Raw genomic sequence first — 15505 nt, 5'->3', positions numbered from 1 at the left:
TAACTTTATTAGATACTTTATTTCAATATGTGAACAACGTGACTCAAGTATGTTGCGCTGAACAGAACAACTTGTAAGGAAACAAAAAAGCAAAACAGTTTGAGTTAAAATAGCATCTCATTATATAGACAAGAAACTACTCAATAACTGCAGCATTATTTAATGTATCACTTGTCTGTGAAGTAAATCTTGCTGGGTTCTGTTTCATTTGGTGGACTTTTGAGAGAGCTCGGATCTGACTGCGTTGTGGATAGCATACTTCAACATTGGATGGGTCTGCAGCTGTGATATTGGCTGTGCTTGTTAACTTTTTTTTTTTTTTTTAGTAACCTCAAGGCTTCCTTTCTGTGGAAATGGTTTACTCCAGCACTGTGCTGCTGCTTCTTGTCTTTAAGAAAAGCACCCAGGGTTTTAATTTTGAAAAAGCAGTGCTTGTATTTTAGTTGAGTGTTTCTTTTAGTGGCATATGCTGGAATGGATGTCTTGGGATGCAGTACACCCTTTTTACTTTGTATGAATTATGGATAAAGAAGCTAACTTTCAAGAAGGAACTGCTGCTCTGAGGAGAAATGTTAATTTACTACAACATGGCTAAATAATAATGAAGCGTAGCTCTTGCTGTAGGTGCAGGTATCTGTGTAAGGACTTGTTTGCCTCCCTTTAGGCTTCAATAAAACAAAGTCATCTTTCATGGGTGGAGCTTTTAACCTTGGACTCAGGGCTGTTCCAGTGGCAATTAGACAACTCCTGGTCAGCTTAAGGCAGAATAATACAAAATAGACTTGTGTTAGTCTATTAGAAGTGACTAGACATACCAAAGGAAGATGGATACAGGTATGTGTATATACAATGTGGTTATCCTCCCCTATCATAAGACAGGAAATGAGGGGATGTGTGGTGGTTGAGTGTTGCTCAGTGGTCTTTAAACACAGGCTGGGATGCATCTTCTAATAGAAGGAAATGAACTGAGAGAATGCAGTCATTGTATTAATCAGAAAATTCTGGTTTAAAAAGTAGCTTTTCAGGGTGTCTGCTAGCTTGGCTACCACCAACTGTATATTAAAATACAAATGTAAGGAAGTAACCCTTCTTAGGCCGGGTTTTTCTTGTAATGAGTGCAGCTGTGCATTTGCATAGGATATTGTTTTTAGAGTAGTAACTTAATATCTCTTTAGAGCTGTGTTGCCCTGTTGTGCTGGCATCATAAAAACTCACTGAAAGATTAACACTCTCCAGTATACCTGTAGTTCAGGAATAAATGTTAATGGTTAGGCGTTAACTTTTAGTGCATCCAAACACTGAACTTCATAACTGCAGTATTATTTAAAGTCTTTTACAGTCATCTGCCCTAAAAGCCTGCTTTTACTTTAGACTAGCTCCCAATTACTCTTGTAATGGGCAAGCAGTGAATGAAACAGAATGTATCTCCTGATCTGAATATTTTGACTGTTAGCCTTTCCTCAGAATGTAACTAGAAGATTAAATATTAGCTTTAAGGAAACACTTGATCCTTTCAGTAGTTTATCATATAATATTTAGTTTGATAAGTATTTAATGCATTACAAAATAGTGTGGCTTTGGTCAGGGGAACACTTAAAGCGTTATTAACATGATGAGGATGGTGAGGCCCTGGTACAGGCTGCCTAGAGAAGCTGTAGGCATTCAAAGCCAGGTTAGGTGGGACTTCGGACAGCTTGGTCTGCAACCCTACCCATGGCAGGAGATTGGAACTGGATGAACTTCAGAGTTCTTCTCAAACCAAGCCATTCTGTGATTCTGTTGTGTTATGCTTAAAGTTGTGTGTGTGTACAAGGAAAATGTAAAACAAACAAATGAAAAACATGCTACGCAATGAAGAAAACCCCACAACTTACTGCAAGCTCCAGTTCAAGAAAGACTATTCTTTTATTCAACTTCTAAGAATTATTTTTAAGTATCTTGCATGGTCTGGCTATAAATACATTAAAAGATTTTGCATGTTAATGAAATTCTTTGTGCATGATTCCATGAGACTGGCTCTAGTATTTTCTGTACATCATAGAAGTGTACAGTAAAAAAGCTGTCCCTGTCCTAATGAGGTTAGGTTTATTCCAGGTTATATGAAGCATAATGAATTATGTGAGGGTAATAAGACTATCTCTACAATTAGTTTTGTTTACTTGATACTTAATTTTTTCGGACTTGTCTAAGTTACCTGATCTGGCACTTAATACATCCTTAATTTTTATTAGACTGGTTGGGTTTTGTCTTGTTGTTTATATGTATCTTACTACTTTCTTTCTTTTTGTTTTGTTTTTGCTTAACGCGTCCCTTTCTTTTTTTCCCTAGGAAACAGTTCCCTTGCTATACACAGCAGATACTAACGGAGCACTGTAATGAAGTGTGGTTCTGTAAATTTTCCAATGATGGCACTAAACTAGCAACAGGATCCAAGGATACAACTGTTATTATATGGCAGGTTGATCCAGTAAGTGTGCAACATACGTTAAAATGTGTATGAGATTTTTTCCCCCTATATATCCACTTTTTTGCTAGAATGGTTTGATTTTATTTTTTTTTCTAAGAATGACTAGCATGTACTGTAGCCCTCTGAGTAGGGTATTTGTCTAGGATGGAAAAAGCTGAAGATCACAGTTTAAGTTAGTGAAGACACCTGAATACCCAATGCCTGTAGGGCCTGAAATGTTGGCTGCTAGAATGGGAACTCCCTGTGCCCCCTAACCAGCACTGCTGAGTAGAGCCTGCTAGTGCCCTCCAGGGGTGCTGCTTAGCTTGAAAGCTTTGAGAAGCATTGGTGAAAGTGGAATGAGCATGGCAGTGTTAAGAGATAATCGCTTTCTTCTAAGTGACTTGCTAATATATGTGATTAAATCTGTTAAATTAACCCGTGGCTACATTTGAGTTTAAAGAAATCTGTCCATATCACATGACTTCTGAGTAATAAAATGGTGTGTGCTTAAAGTTGCATTATTATATCACTTCGCATTAGTTTCTGTTTTGTCTTAGTTTGAGCTGACAATTTAAATGCTTGGCAGAATCCACTCGTGGGAGACTGTACCCAGCCATTTCCTTACAGGCCACGTTTTTAGCTTGTATCAAATGTGAGCCACATTTCCTGTTATATCAAATATCCAACAGATACAAGATTTGTATTTCCTACCTGTATCTATTCTTACCTAAATAAAAAGTTCAAGTGAATCCAAGACTACTGTCTTCTAGAAATAGGATGAAAGTATGTCCCTATCTTTCATAACAACTGAGGGCTATCAATAAACTTTAATATATGCACACAAGTAGCTGGAGTTGTTAATGCTTATAAAACACTATCAGAAATAAGATTCCTACAGGTCTTAACAACATATTTGCAAACTGTTAAGCTAAGCAGAAGATCAAAGGTTTTTATGGTCCCATACAAATTTCAGTAGGATTTGAGAACTGAATTTGATCCTTTTCTACAATTTCACATTGAGTTAAGCTATATAATTTTAGTCCTTTTTGATGTTCAGATAATGGGAGAACTTACAACCTTTTGATTGTGTATAATTATATGCATCTTATAAATTAGCAAATTTTCAGGTGTAGAACTGTTGTTTGGCTTTAGTCCTGTTACTGGATCCAATGTGCTTTGAGCTGAGAGATATACAGTAACATAATGTGACTTCTGTGCTCAATGTGATTTTTGAATTAAAAGAAAGAATCAACAGCAATTCCAATTAAATTGAGGATCAAGTGGCTTTGCTGTTGATTTGTTACTTGACTTTGTATTGACAACTTTTAATTCACAACATTCTTATGGTACGTTTCATGATGAATTGCCACCTAACCAAATAAACATATTGTGTTTTAGGTTATCTTAACACTTAGATTTGTGGGTTGTTATGGGAACAAAATCTCCAGTAAAGAGTAGAAAAGCTGTGTACAGTTCTGCTTTCTGTGTTTGAGTACAAGCAGGGGGGAAAACCTCTTAAAACATTTCAGGGAGGTAGGCTTCTAAATAATATGAAGCCACGTAACTGTGATTTCAAATTTGCCAGAGCATACTTTTCACATTTCCTGTAGCAGCTGACAATGTCTTTTGAGTAATAAATTTAATCAGATTCTCCTGCCTTTAAGTAAATAAATTTATTCTAATCTGCCTGTATAAGCTGTAAAGAAACAACCATCCAATTCTGGGCCAGTGATGGGGGCACACTGTTCTAAATGTGTTTCTTTTCCATACTAATGTATTACTAATATATTACTTCCTAAGACCCATGTATTTGTCATCTAAACTGTCTTAACCCATGCTTCTGTTTTCATTTTCGTTTGCTCATTTTGCTGTTCTTTCAGCAGCATTAAATAATACCTTGAGTAAACTAGATTTGAGTGTGGAATGCATTATTTGACTGTTACAAAGTGTGGCAGAATCTCTAAAGCACAAACATTAGACATTGTCTTGTCTGGAATGCATCTTCCTTTGGTAGAGTTTGCCTTTGACTTGTTTCTTACTGGAACTTGTTTTTTACTACACTTTCTCAAAAACTGTTGACGGATGTTTGACTTCTCAGCCAAGGAGCTTAATCATTACAAACTTAATAGCTGAATAGTCTTTTCTTCTTCATAACAAAAATTTGGGAAGTTATATGTAAGGGTAGAATTGCTAAGATTTATTTAGGTGACAGATGCGAAGCAAACTGACTAAATTTGGGAACGTTTACCTGAAATACCTGCTGTTATAGTGAGAGCAAGACAAATTATAGCAGTCCTATTGTATTTGTAGAAAGGGATGAGAGCAGTAGGAGAGTGACAGCCACAATTCCTATCATCGTAAGGAAAAAATGATACGCATCCTGTTCCTCTTGCCTCTCAAATGAGGTGCTGTGGAAGTGGCAGGCTACCCTTCCACTGGGATTAGTTTAAAAAAAAAAAATGCAGCAGTTGCAGACAAGCTCCAGGATGAGAGGTGTCAGATGTGACTCAGTTCCTTTTCAGATCGGTTCAGATAGAGACCTGGCAGTGTCTAATGTAGACCAAGGAATAATGAACAGAATGAAATAGGAGAGGCCTTGAGAAAGTCTGTGTGTTTGCTCCTGTTATTTCTGTTCTTTGAAGATTGTTCTTAGCCCATTTTCTTTTGGGGCATTTTTCAGCCAGCAGAATGAGGAAAGCTTCAGGCTGATGGAGTTGTTAAGTACCTTGCAGCTGATCCCAGAAAACAGACCACGTCAGGCTCTTTCTCTGTTGATGATGTTCTTTCTCTGGAATCCCAAGTCAAGAGATGCTCTGCCTAATGCTAAAACAAGTGAAAATGGGACAGTTAGAGAAATCAAACACCTTCAAATGAGTCAGATTCATTTTGAAGAGAAGTATGAGGCAAGAACAACCCCCTCCCCAATCATACAAAATCAGAAAAAAACCAACCAAAGAAACCTTCACAAAAATTGTTGTAAGCAATTCAGCAAGTTCTATTCTATGCAGCATGTTTACTGTAATTCAGAAGTTAATGTGTGATTTTTTTTCACGGTATCTAGTTGTACTACTTATCCTCATAAGAAGATGCTTGAAAGTCAAGTTCCTTTGACAAATCAGCATTAGAGCAGTTGTAAGATAAAGCTCATGTAAGATACTTCTGTGTGTGCAAAGTATGCTTCATTCACAGAGTCTGGTGGAAAGGGTGCAGAGCTTGTTGTAGGCAGCGCTTCTGAGAAAAAGAATACCTCACTTGTGAGCTTTTAAAGACATCTGTGAAATCTTTTTCTGACTAATGCACAAATACACTCGGGTTATTTAAAAAAAAACCTTAATGATGAGGGTTTTGGTTATTAATTCTGCTTAACTATAACAGTTTTCCAACATGTTTGTGCTTTACTTTTAAGAAAGTAACTTAATTCCATAAAATATGGATAACCGTACTTCTGTATCCCAGTAGAGGTAGGGACTTGTTTTGGCATGTAAGGTTTCTGTAGTATTGAGTGTCATGTAACATAAGACTTTGTACACAACAACATTTTGTGAGTTCCACGTTCAGAACAGTCATGGAAGGTTAGAACCAAATACCTACATGTTCTTGTTTGCTTTTCATTTCTGGCTTTTGTTTCTATTTTTGCACAAGCTTTTGTCTGATGGTCATACTCTATAAACTATCAACTGCTTTTCCAGTAAGAACTTATTCACATGACTTGTAAAGTGGACTTGTAAAATGCCTGTGCCAAGTTGCATAAAGCGAAGTGTCCGTGCTGTACTTGAACATGTTGTACATATGAAATGTGGTAGGAGCTCGTTTGTGTTGCCTCAACGGAATCTCTCTTGTTTCAGGATACTCACCAGCTAAAACTACTTAAGACATTAGAAGGTCATGCATATGGAGTCTCTTATATTGCTTGGAGTCCAGATGACAACTATCTTGTTGCCTGTGGCCCAGATGATTGTTCTGAGCTTTGGCTCTGGAATGTACAAGTAAGTGGTGACTCAGAGTATAAAAAAATAAAACTGTGGTCAGCTTGCAGCTTTTTTAAAAGAAGATGTATGTTAATGTAGATATATCTAAATCTATTAAGCATGAAGGATATGAATTCTTCAAACTTTCCGTACGAAAGTGTGAGCATATAGAAAACAGACTAAACTTCTTCCCTAATTTGGGAAACAGCCAACAAGTTCTGTACTCGTTTTGTACAGAACTGAAAATAGAGTTGGAGTCTGAATGCCTGAGACTGCGTAGCAATTCTGGTGTATCTGATGACTGACTCTTCATTTCTAAGAAGGGATTGCACAATTCCACAAGACCATAGAGAGCTACTGAAGAGAAGAACAGCAGAAATAAAAAGAAACAGGACAGAAATACAATCTAAGGAAATAAATAATTAGCAGAAGATTTTAGAAATAGTGTGCATCTTTTAATTTGTTTCTTGTTGTTTTGTGTCACCCTCCCAGTAGTTCTAGTGAAAGGTCCACAGAGACTCAAACTTCTGTCTTTCAGTCAGAAAATAGGGAATTTGGTTATTTTCTCCATGTCTTTGAAAACCCTTTTCTGCTGTTGATTTTTATGGGCAGCTGAGTTGATACAAAAGCTTCACTGGCTTCAGCTGTGGGCTGTATAGTCTTTATTGCACTGTTTAGACTCTGAACTAATTTAGTTCCCTAGAAACAAAAAAAAAAAAAAAGGGTTTTTTTTCCACCCTTGAAATACTTTTGTTCTGTTTCAATTTATTTAATTGGCTTAGTGAAGTAAGTTGGCTCAGTGAAGAGCATTAGAGCTGGCACAAGGGAATAGAGAGAAACCCTTACTGTTTTGGCAATGGTAAGCCATTTGTTGGCTCTGTGTCCTGTGAAACAGCAGTGTTATGAGCTGGGCACAAAAGCTGAAGTTTGACATGAAGAGCTTCAGCTTAGTGAGGAAAACGTTGTGAATATATATGTATATTTTTACTAAACACAGTCTTGTCATCTGTTTTCTTTTGTTCTACTGTAGCCTTCTCACTCCCCACATTTTGGTTTGTTTCATTTTGTATTTCTGAGTTGAGTTCCCCTCTTTAAACTGTAATCTCACAGTTGTCTGATGTACCCACTACTTCACCCCTCTGGATTTGAGGGACAAAATGATAAATTTCCCCAAGTCTGAGGAAATGCTTGAGATGCTGTGGTAACTCTCTCTTTTTATTGCATTATTCATAGGGTTTTTTTGTTTGCTTGCTTGCTTGTTTTGTTTCTTAAATTAGTGTTGAGATGTGTGTACTTCCAGGTACTGCAAATTAGATAAAGTTATCAGTATCATTTTAGGAGAGGATTCTCCTGGCTGGTATTGGGCATTACTGTCCTTATTTTCCAGACTGGGGAGCTGAGGACAAAGATGAGCCAATCTCATGAAGACAGTTTAACAAGTGTGGCCTGGAATCCTGATGGGAAGCGTTTTGTAACAGGAGGTCAGCGTGGACAGTTCTATCAGTGTGTAAGTTCTCTGTATCTGTCACACTGAAAACAAAGATAGAAAGAAACATTTTGTCGCAGTCCAATGTGAGTTTTGATGCTTTTTTTTTTTTTTTAATTTTCTTTTGTGTATATATTAAAAATGAATCTTCACAGATAAGCTTTTAAAAAAAAAAAAAACAACCCTTCAAGTACTCTGAAATTTGTATGTACAATACACAGATGCTATTATTTCAGCTGCATTTCTGTTTCTGTGTACTAGTCAGAAGGGCTCAAATGCATTCACAAAGCAATTACCTTGCATAAGGGAGGATTGGTGGGATGGAAGTTTTTGTCATAGCTTCTTTTGAAAACAGACCATTAAAAAGCAGTGCCTTTGCCCATATATTTTGTTTATTCCTTAGAATTTTCTATGCTTTCTTTTAGTTTTTGCATGCTGTCATTGCCTAGTGTAAACAGAAATTTGAAGCCCTCATTTGATAATTAGTGTTAATTTTTAGATAGTGTTCTGCAGTCTCACCAGTACTCTTAATTGTCATCTGACTTGGTGTCCGGAAGGATGCTGCTGTATGCAAGCCTCACTCACTGCATAAGTGAGCTTGCAGATTGCTCCCTGACATGAAGTACTTGCTTCTTTTCTGGTTTGGTATGTGCAAAGAAGGGGATTCACACCTCTCCAGGACAGATAGTTACAAAGGTCTTCAGTTAATCCAATCCAAGTCCTAAATCATTAAGTCCTCTTCATTAAATGGTAAGATTGCTTTTTGTAGCTGCTGTGTGAACAGAGGGTGGAAAAGATGTTTGTTGCATAACTCCTCCAGAAATCTGAGCCTAAAAGCTTGTTTATCTATCTATTTATTCATTCTGACCAGGACTTAGATGGTAATCTCCTTGACTCCTGGGAAGGGGTCAGAGTACAATGTCTTTGGTGCTTGAGTGATGGAAAAACTGTTTTAGCGTCGGACACACACCAGCGAATTCGGGGTTATAACTTTGAGGATCTTACAGACAGGAACATGTAAGTATCAGGTTTTGAATTCCTGGCTGTGTGAGAAGATTGAGAAAGTGTGTGGGGCAGGATGAGAAACAACTTCTTGGAATGCTCTTGGAACGCTGTCTGTATTAAATGGAGAATAACATGGGATAAAAATTTGTGGTTTCCAACTGCAGCTAGATGTGTTAGGTCAAGTATTAGAAACAATTTCGTAAGCACAGGAGTTTTCTTGTCAATGTTTTGGCATTTTTGTTGTTGTGTTGTGATTGCCTCACATATATAGTATATCCATCCATTAATATATCCTGCTTTAATGTTAGGAGCTGTATTTGAGGCATCAGGTCCATTTAGTCCTGGAATTTATCATAAGTATAAGAAAACTAACAAACTGTTGCAGGCCTGGCTAGTATTGACATAGAGAAACACTAAATATCAAATAGAAATTCAAATTCAGCACCGTCTTTCTCTGCTGATAGAAGTGCAGAGATGGGACATACTCTTTGTCATGGTGTTGCACTATTATTTGGTTAAGCATACTCTTAACAGTGATGTCTTTCAATTTCAGAGTACAAGAGGATCACCCTATAATGTCGTTTACTATTTCAAAAAATGGCCGCTTAGCTTTGTTAAATGTAGCAACTCAGGTGAGTTTGTGACAACTCCAAATGGAACTGCAAATAAATCTGTTTGCAAGTACTAACTGCTTTTAATTTTCTTTGCTTTTATCTTGATGGAAATTGGAATATTTGATATTAACCAGTTGTATTTAGTTTAATATGAAAACCTTAATGTCATACTACATTTGTGAATATTCTGTGACAAGAAAGTAATCTTATCCTTGAGACTTGCTTTTTGAAGTGATTTATAATCAAGGCTTTAATACTATGAAAAATGTATTCTTAAATGTAATTATCTGGCAGTAACACAGAGAAACTAGAAAATGCAAGAATTGTGGGAGGTTGACAAATCTGGGGGTGAATAGAGGAGGTGTTGGGATTAAATTAAAATATATGTATTTCTGGTTTGGGGACCTTGATTAAGTATAGTTTTCAAAATGGATGGTGCTACAGCCAGGAAGTTGCAGCTAGCAATTTAGAGTATCTTTACTCTCTTGATCTAGTAACACTACCAAAGTTGTCTGAAGTAGTGCACTTTCATCATATTTAAACTTTTTATAAAAAGTTTCAAAAGAATGTAGTGGGTAAAGTTCAATGGTTTAAAACAAAGAATCTTCTGTACTTCTGATTCACAGGGAGTTCACTTATGGGACTTACAAGACAGAGTTTTAGTGAGGAAGTATCAAGGAGTTACACAAGGATTTTACACAATTCACTCATGTTTTGGGGGTCATAATGAAGACTTCATTGCGAGTGGCAGCGAAGGTAACATCATCCCTTTTGTACAGAAAACTGGAATGCTGTATCCTTCCTATACCTTGCTGTTATAATGTTAGCATCTGTAATCTCTAAAAACAAGCAAATGGTTCATTGCATAAGTCTGAGGAGCACCAAAATTATAGCATACTTCAAGAAGTAATTGTGTGCTAGCAGAATGAATCTTTTGACAGATTGGTGCCAGGAGAAAGCACTAATGAATTTATTGTGTTGTCCTCTAAAGCATCTGAACAGTTTTAATTAAAAGTGGGTGGGATGTTCTTGAGGGTTTTTTCTTTCCGTGGAAGGATGCACTTATGGCTTGAATCAGAAATACTACTACAGAGTAATGGCCTCATTTGCCTGTTGAAGGTACAGGTGTGGTGAGGTGATCTGAATTTCAGTCAGAGTTGCCAGCTTCATTACAGAGGAGTAGTCTCAAATTAAGCAGTTGCTGACATATTACTAAGGAGCCCTTCTAGAATCAAAGGCTTTGTGTGATGTGTTTTTATTCACATTTTCTGTGGTAAGGAAAGAAATTATTAATGGCTTGTGTCTCGAATTGATTCAGTGCTGTTGCTGATGTGATGCCATCACCTCCCACAGAGGTTACGTGCAGGGCTAAGGATTACACTTTGAAATATAATCACTGTGTAACTCATGTATGTTAGAAAATAGGACCAGGACATTGCTAATATCCTCTTTTAGAAAACAGCAAATACATCTAAAATCTTTTCTTTGACAAGGACTGCTGGTAGATGATACTGACTGAAGGTCAGCATCTCCAATCCAGTGCGAACCTCTGTGGATCAACAAGTTCCCTGTTTTCACTGTCTGTAAACTACTCGGCACTTGTAGGTGCTTATGCCACCTTATTTAGATTTGGTCTACCTGAGGCTATTGCCTCTGCACAATTTGGAATTGTTGCAAATGTGGCTACTGACAAAAAGTCACTGTTTAAACAAACAAACCAAAACAATGAAACAAAAATGTAATGGATTACGTTGTCATAACCTCTTACGCTTAGGAGGTCGCCCTGTCAGCTAGGTAGACCTTTTTTTCCTAACAAATTAATCAGTAGGAAGAAAATGAAGGTCTCTTTCTGAACAGGAAATCGGCTGCTGCCTTACTAGTATGTTTTTTCAAAAACAAAATACAGGCATTCTGACAAGCACCAGAATACTGGTTTGTGTTTAGGCTTTGATTCTCCTAGACAGCAGAGGCTTGCGTGTCCAGTATTTAAGCAGAGAGTGAATTGTTTGATGAATATTTGATGAATAGCGTGGATGTGTAGTCTCCTGAAATCAACCAGAACATTTGCGTGAATACAAGTGTGTGTAAAAGTGTTGTACTCAAACGAGCTGGTTCAGCAGAAGACAGTTGAGTTATCACGTGATTCCGTGATGCTGTTCTAGCAGGTAGGTCAGAAAGCAAGTTTGTTTTGTAGGGGATTGGGAAGAGGAGTAGAGAAGGATTGTTTTGTTTGCTAAGTCTTCAGAATGACTTATGCATCAAAACCTTCCAAACAGATTAAAAAACAGACAAAAAATGATGCTCAAGTCAGTATGTTAGTACTTACTGTTTTTGTAATGCCAGTAATGCACGTTTGTTCAGTTTAAATAGCTCTATTTGGAATATTCCAAAGGCTTACTTAGCAAGATCAACCCACACGGTTGTTAAAGGCTGCTAATCTACTGTTGGGAGGAAAAAAATGCTTAGTCTTAAGTATGGTTGGTTATAAAACAAAACATTTTAAAAAATGGCAGTGGAGTGGACCATTTCACTTTTTCATTTCTTGTTCTATCTTGCAACAAAGAACTAAAAGCTTCCTTTCACAAAATAAGATCTGCAGGATTGTTTATTGCATCTATTTGTACTTGAATACAACTCAGGAATGAATTGCTGTCAAAAGCAGAAATAGCTTGTAATTTGATACATTAAGTGGAATATGGCAAGTCTCTAGTAGCAAGATTTATTCCATTAACTGCAGAGCTGTGATCTGATCTAGTGCATAGTAACATGTGGTGGTTGTAAATATTCTAGTATTTGTGATTTATAATCAGGTATTAATCTGTAAATATGATTGTTTATTTAAAAAACTAGTAATAATGTAAGTGTTCCCTTTGAATAAGATTACAACTATATATTCTTAAGAGTAAGTAGCTCAGCTTGTTTTTTATCTATGTACTGGCTTATTTGCATTGCAGTCACATGTTTTTCCTGCGAGGCTTAAAAGGAAGCATCATGTCCTCAGTGGAAGATCTTTGCCCATACTCTTTTGATCGCTTTCAGAAGAAAAAAATGTAGTGCTGTTGCCCATTCAGCAGATGCAGGTTTTATAAGAATGCTCATGTCTTTGTAATGGCTGAGAGCTTGCATGGAAATGCTGCTTGATATAACAAATCGATCTGTGTAGAGCAATGTTTCTCATGTTTTTCTTTAATGCACGTTTTCTTTAGATCACAAAGTATATATTTGGCACAAGCGTAGCGAGCTGCCAATTGCGGAGCTGACAGGGCACACACGTACTGTTAACTGTGTGAGCTGGAACCCGCAGATTCCATCCATGATGGCCAGCGCCTCTGATGATGGCACTGTTAGAATATGGGGACCAGCACCTTTTGTAGACAACCAGGATATTGAAGGTGAGTGTGTGTGTGTGTGTGTGTGTGCATGCATGCCTGTTTTCTAATTGCTATCAACTGCCTCAGTGGGTTTTCTGTGCTGTGGAGAAGCGTTTCCAAACTGATGCTCCCAATTTCTCACATGGCCGTACAGGAAACTGCGATGTCACTGAGACCTCACTATTACATTGACTAACTTGTGTAGACTTCTAAAACATTGCCCCTAGTGCTTGAAGTGCATGTAATGTCATTAACGTTGAAATAATGCATTCTGAGCAAGTATCATGCTATTACAGTGTTTACACAAGTGTTCTCCTGAGTCTGGAGAGTGAAATTTTTGCATCCTACAAGCTGTACATGATTGGTTCATTCCTGATCATCAGACGTTATCTGTGTCTTGGAGAGAGCCACATGTTAAATAAGTGTAACTTTTTTCACTGTCAAAATGCATGTTCTCCCAGCCCTTCTTACCTAGTCCTCAGAATTATTAGCAAGATGAAAACTAGGGGATTGTTGTACAGCTTGTAGACTTCCGTCTTTTAAGTTGCCCTGTATTGGATGCTGAGTGTGGATGTTATTTCAAGGGGAACCAAACAAAGTAATCAAAGAGAAATCCATGAAGTGTGAGCAGATAAGTAAACACTTCTAGTTCAGAATGTCCCTCAGGTGAAAGTGGCTGGAAGTTGGAAGGATGCTAAGACTAAGGTTCATCTCCTTTCCCTGTTCCTATGCTTTCTGACTATTTCTAGTACTGGATTAGGTTGACCAGCCTTGCCAGTCTCATTTGTAACATCTTGAACGTAACACACGGACCTGAAGCCTATGCTCCAGCTTGCTTCACTTGTATTTGGATTTTTGTTTGCTTCCAGTTACCTGCCTACTTACTTTCTTAGTTTCTCCAGAAAATGATTTATTAAAGTCTATTAAAAATAGAAATGATAAAAACTGGATTTCTCGTGGCAGTACATCTACAAGAAATGTAGATGCACAGAACATATCTCCAGCAACTTGGGAACTTTAAATTGGTGGCAGGCAGCTTTGTAATTAGCACAGTCCCCCTGGAACTTGAATGTAAATGTATGTACTTCATTGAACAGGCTGCCCAGGGAGGTGGTGGAGTCACCGTCCCTGGAGGTGTTCAAGTAACAGTTTAGATGTTGTAGTAAGAGACATGGGCTGGTGGGAAATATTGATGATAGCTGGATGGTTGGTCTGGATGATCTTAAAGGTCTTTTCCAACGTTGGTGATTCTATTCTGTGGTCTATTTTGCAAGAGGCAATTTTCATGTACCAACAGCTAACGTGCTAAGTTTAGATATTATGAGCGATGATATCTAAAGCTGCTAATTTTTACTATGGGATTTAGTTGCATTATAAATTCCAGTATAACTATGCATGCTTAGTAACACTTAACACAGTGTATTTATGTAATGTAATTATAGAAATGCTAACTGTTGATAAGATCTTCAAGGTTTGATTTTTTTTTTTCTCTTGTGTTTTTGTTTTTGCTCAGAGGAATGCAGTAGCATGGATAGTTGATGGCGAATTTGGAGCAGACGACTTCAGTTTAACTTAATTAGTCGTATTTTAAATGGCTTGGGATTTGGTGCAAACAAACATGATTGATAGCTGGACAGACATGCTCGTCATGAAAAAGAACCATTTCTGAAGCCCGGTTGGGGCCAAACATTTACCACCTTGCTTCATAGTAACCAGTCAAGATGAAGCACGTCGTTAGAACGTTGTTGGACACCGTGTTGAAATTACCCCCCATCGGTTGTGAAGAACTGTGCTACATTCAGGCTAACCATTGAACTCAGTATATATTTTTCCCTCCTGCCTTTTTGTCTGGCAGGCTACTGTTCTTGTTGCTCTTCTGTGTAATGAAGTTTAAATGCTTGTTTGGAACACTTTATTTAAGAGTTTAGAAGGCTTGATAGAAAGAGTGCTTTAGTCTGAAGAGTATACATTGGATAGGAAAGTATTTCCTTCTCTTGTTTCTCAAATCTCTCCGCCTTACTTAGCTTGAGATCTTTGCAGCTTGGTTCATGGATTCTAGCCTTGCCCGTTGCGCAGTATATATAAATTGAGATAAACCAATGAACTATGTCAAAAGCACTCTCAATATCACATTTGACAAAAAGTTTTGTACTTTTCACATAGCTCGTTGCCCTGCAAAGGGGTTAACAGCACAATTTTTTAAAAATAAATTATTTATAGGATTAAAATGACTTCATTTGTATACATTTGGAATTAAACCAATGCAAGAAGAAATGTGGAATGTGGTATCACTGATGCTCTTCCAGAGTGTCTTGACACCCAATCAAAAGCAGTGGCTGCAAGGAGCTTTACGTAGGCAGCGAAGCTTGTTTCAGAAGGAGAAACTCACTGTCCATATGAAAAGATAAATTGTATTATTTAGGGAAACAAAGAAGTGTTCAGAGTACACCAGGAGATTAAGAGCTTAAACAAGACAAGGTCTTTTTTTTTTAGTTATATAAATATATGCAACAATACTGATAAAAGGTAAACCTCAACAGAAGAATGTGCTGAATTCTTTATTTGCAAAGTCAACATTTTGTAGAAGTAATGAACATTCAAATCATAGATAA

General features: G+C 37.3%; 1 protein-coding gene across 2 annotated transcripts in view; it reads left to right on the top strand.

Annotated features, from left to right (window-relative positions):
- WDR26 (WD repeat domain 26) overlaps positions 1 to 15121 on the top strand; it is a 28104-nt gene extending 12983 nt beyond the window's left edge. For both annotated transcript variants that reach the window (XM_042891848.1, XM_042891839.1), the window contains 8 exons: positions 2329 to 2467; positions 6295 to 6435; positions 7805 to 7924; positions 8775 to 8920; positions 9462 to 9540; positions 10149 to 10278; positions 12729 to 12914; positions 14407 to 15121. In XM_042891848.1, coding sequence (XP_042747782.1) covers positions 2329 to 2467; positions 6295 to 6435; positions 7805 to 7924; positions 8775 to 8920; positions 9462 to 9540; positions 10149 to 10278; positions 12729 to 12914; positions 14407 to 14432 — 967 coding nt within the window. In that variant the 3' untranslated portion in view covers positions 14433 to 15121. The remainder of the gene's footprint in view (positions 1 to 2328; positions 2468 to 6294; positions 6436 to 7804; positions 7925 to 8774; positions 8921 to 9461; positions 9541 to 10148; positions 10279 to 12728; positions 12915 to 14406) is intronic.
- The last annotated feature ends 384 nt before the right edge of the window (positions 15122 to 15505 follow it).

Source organism: Lagopus leucura, unplaced genomic scaffold, assembly GCF_019238085.1.
Source record: "Lagopus leucura isolate 7727_CA_CO unplaced genomic scaffold, USGS_WTPT01 Super-Scaffold_73, whole genome shotgun sequence".
Taxonomy (NCBI): Eukaryota; Metazoa; Chordata; class Aves; order Galliformes; family Phasianidae; genus Lagopus; species Lagopus leucura.
Note: the sequence above shows the minus strand (reverse complement) of the source record. Positions and strands in the feature narration are given on the sequence as shown.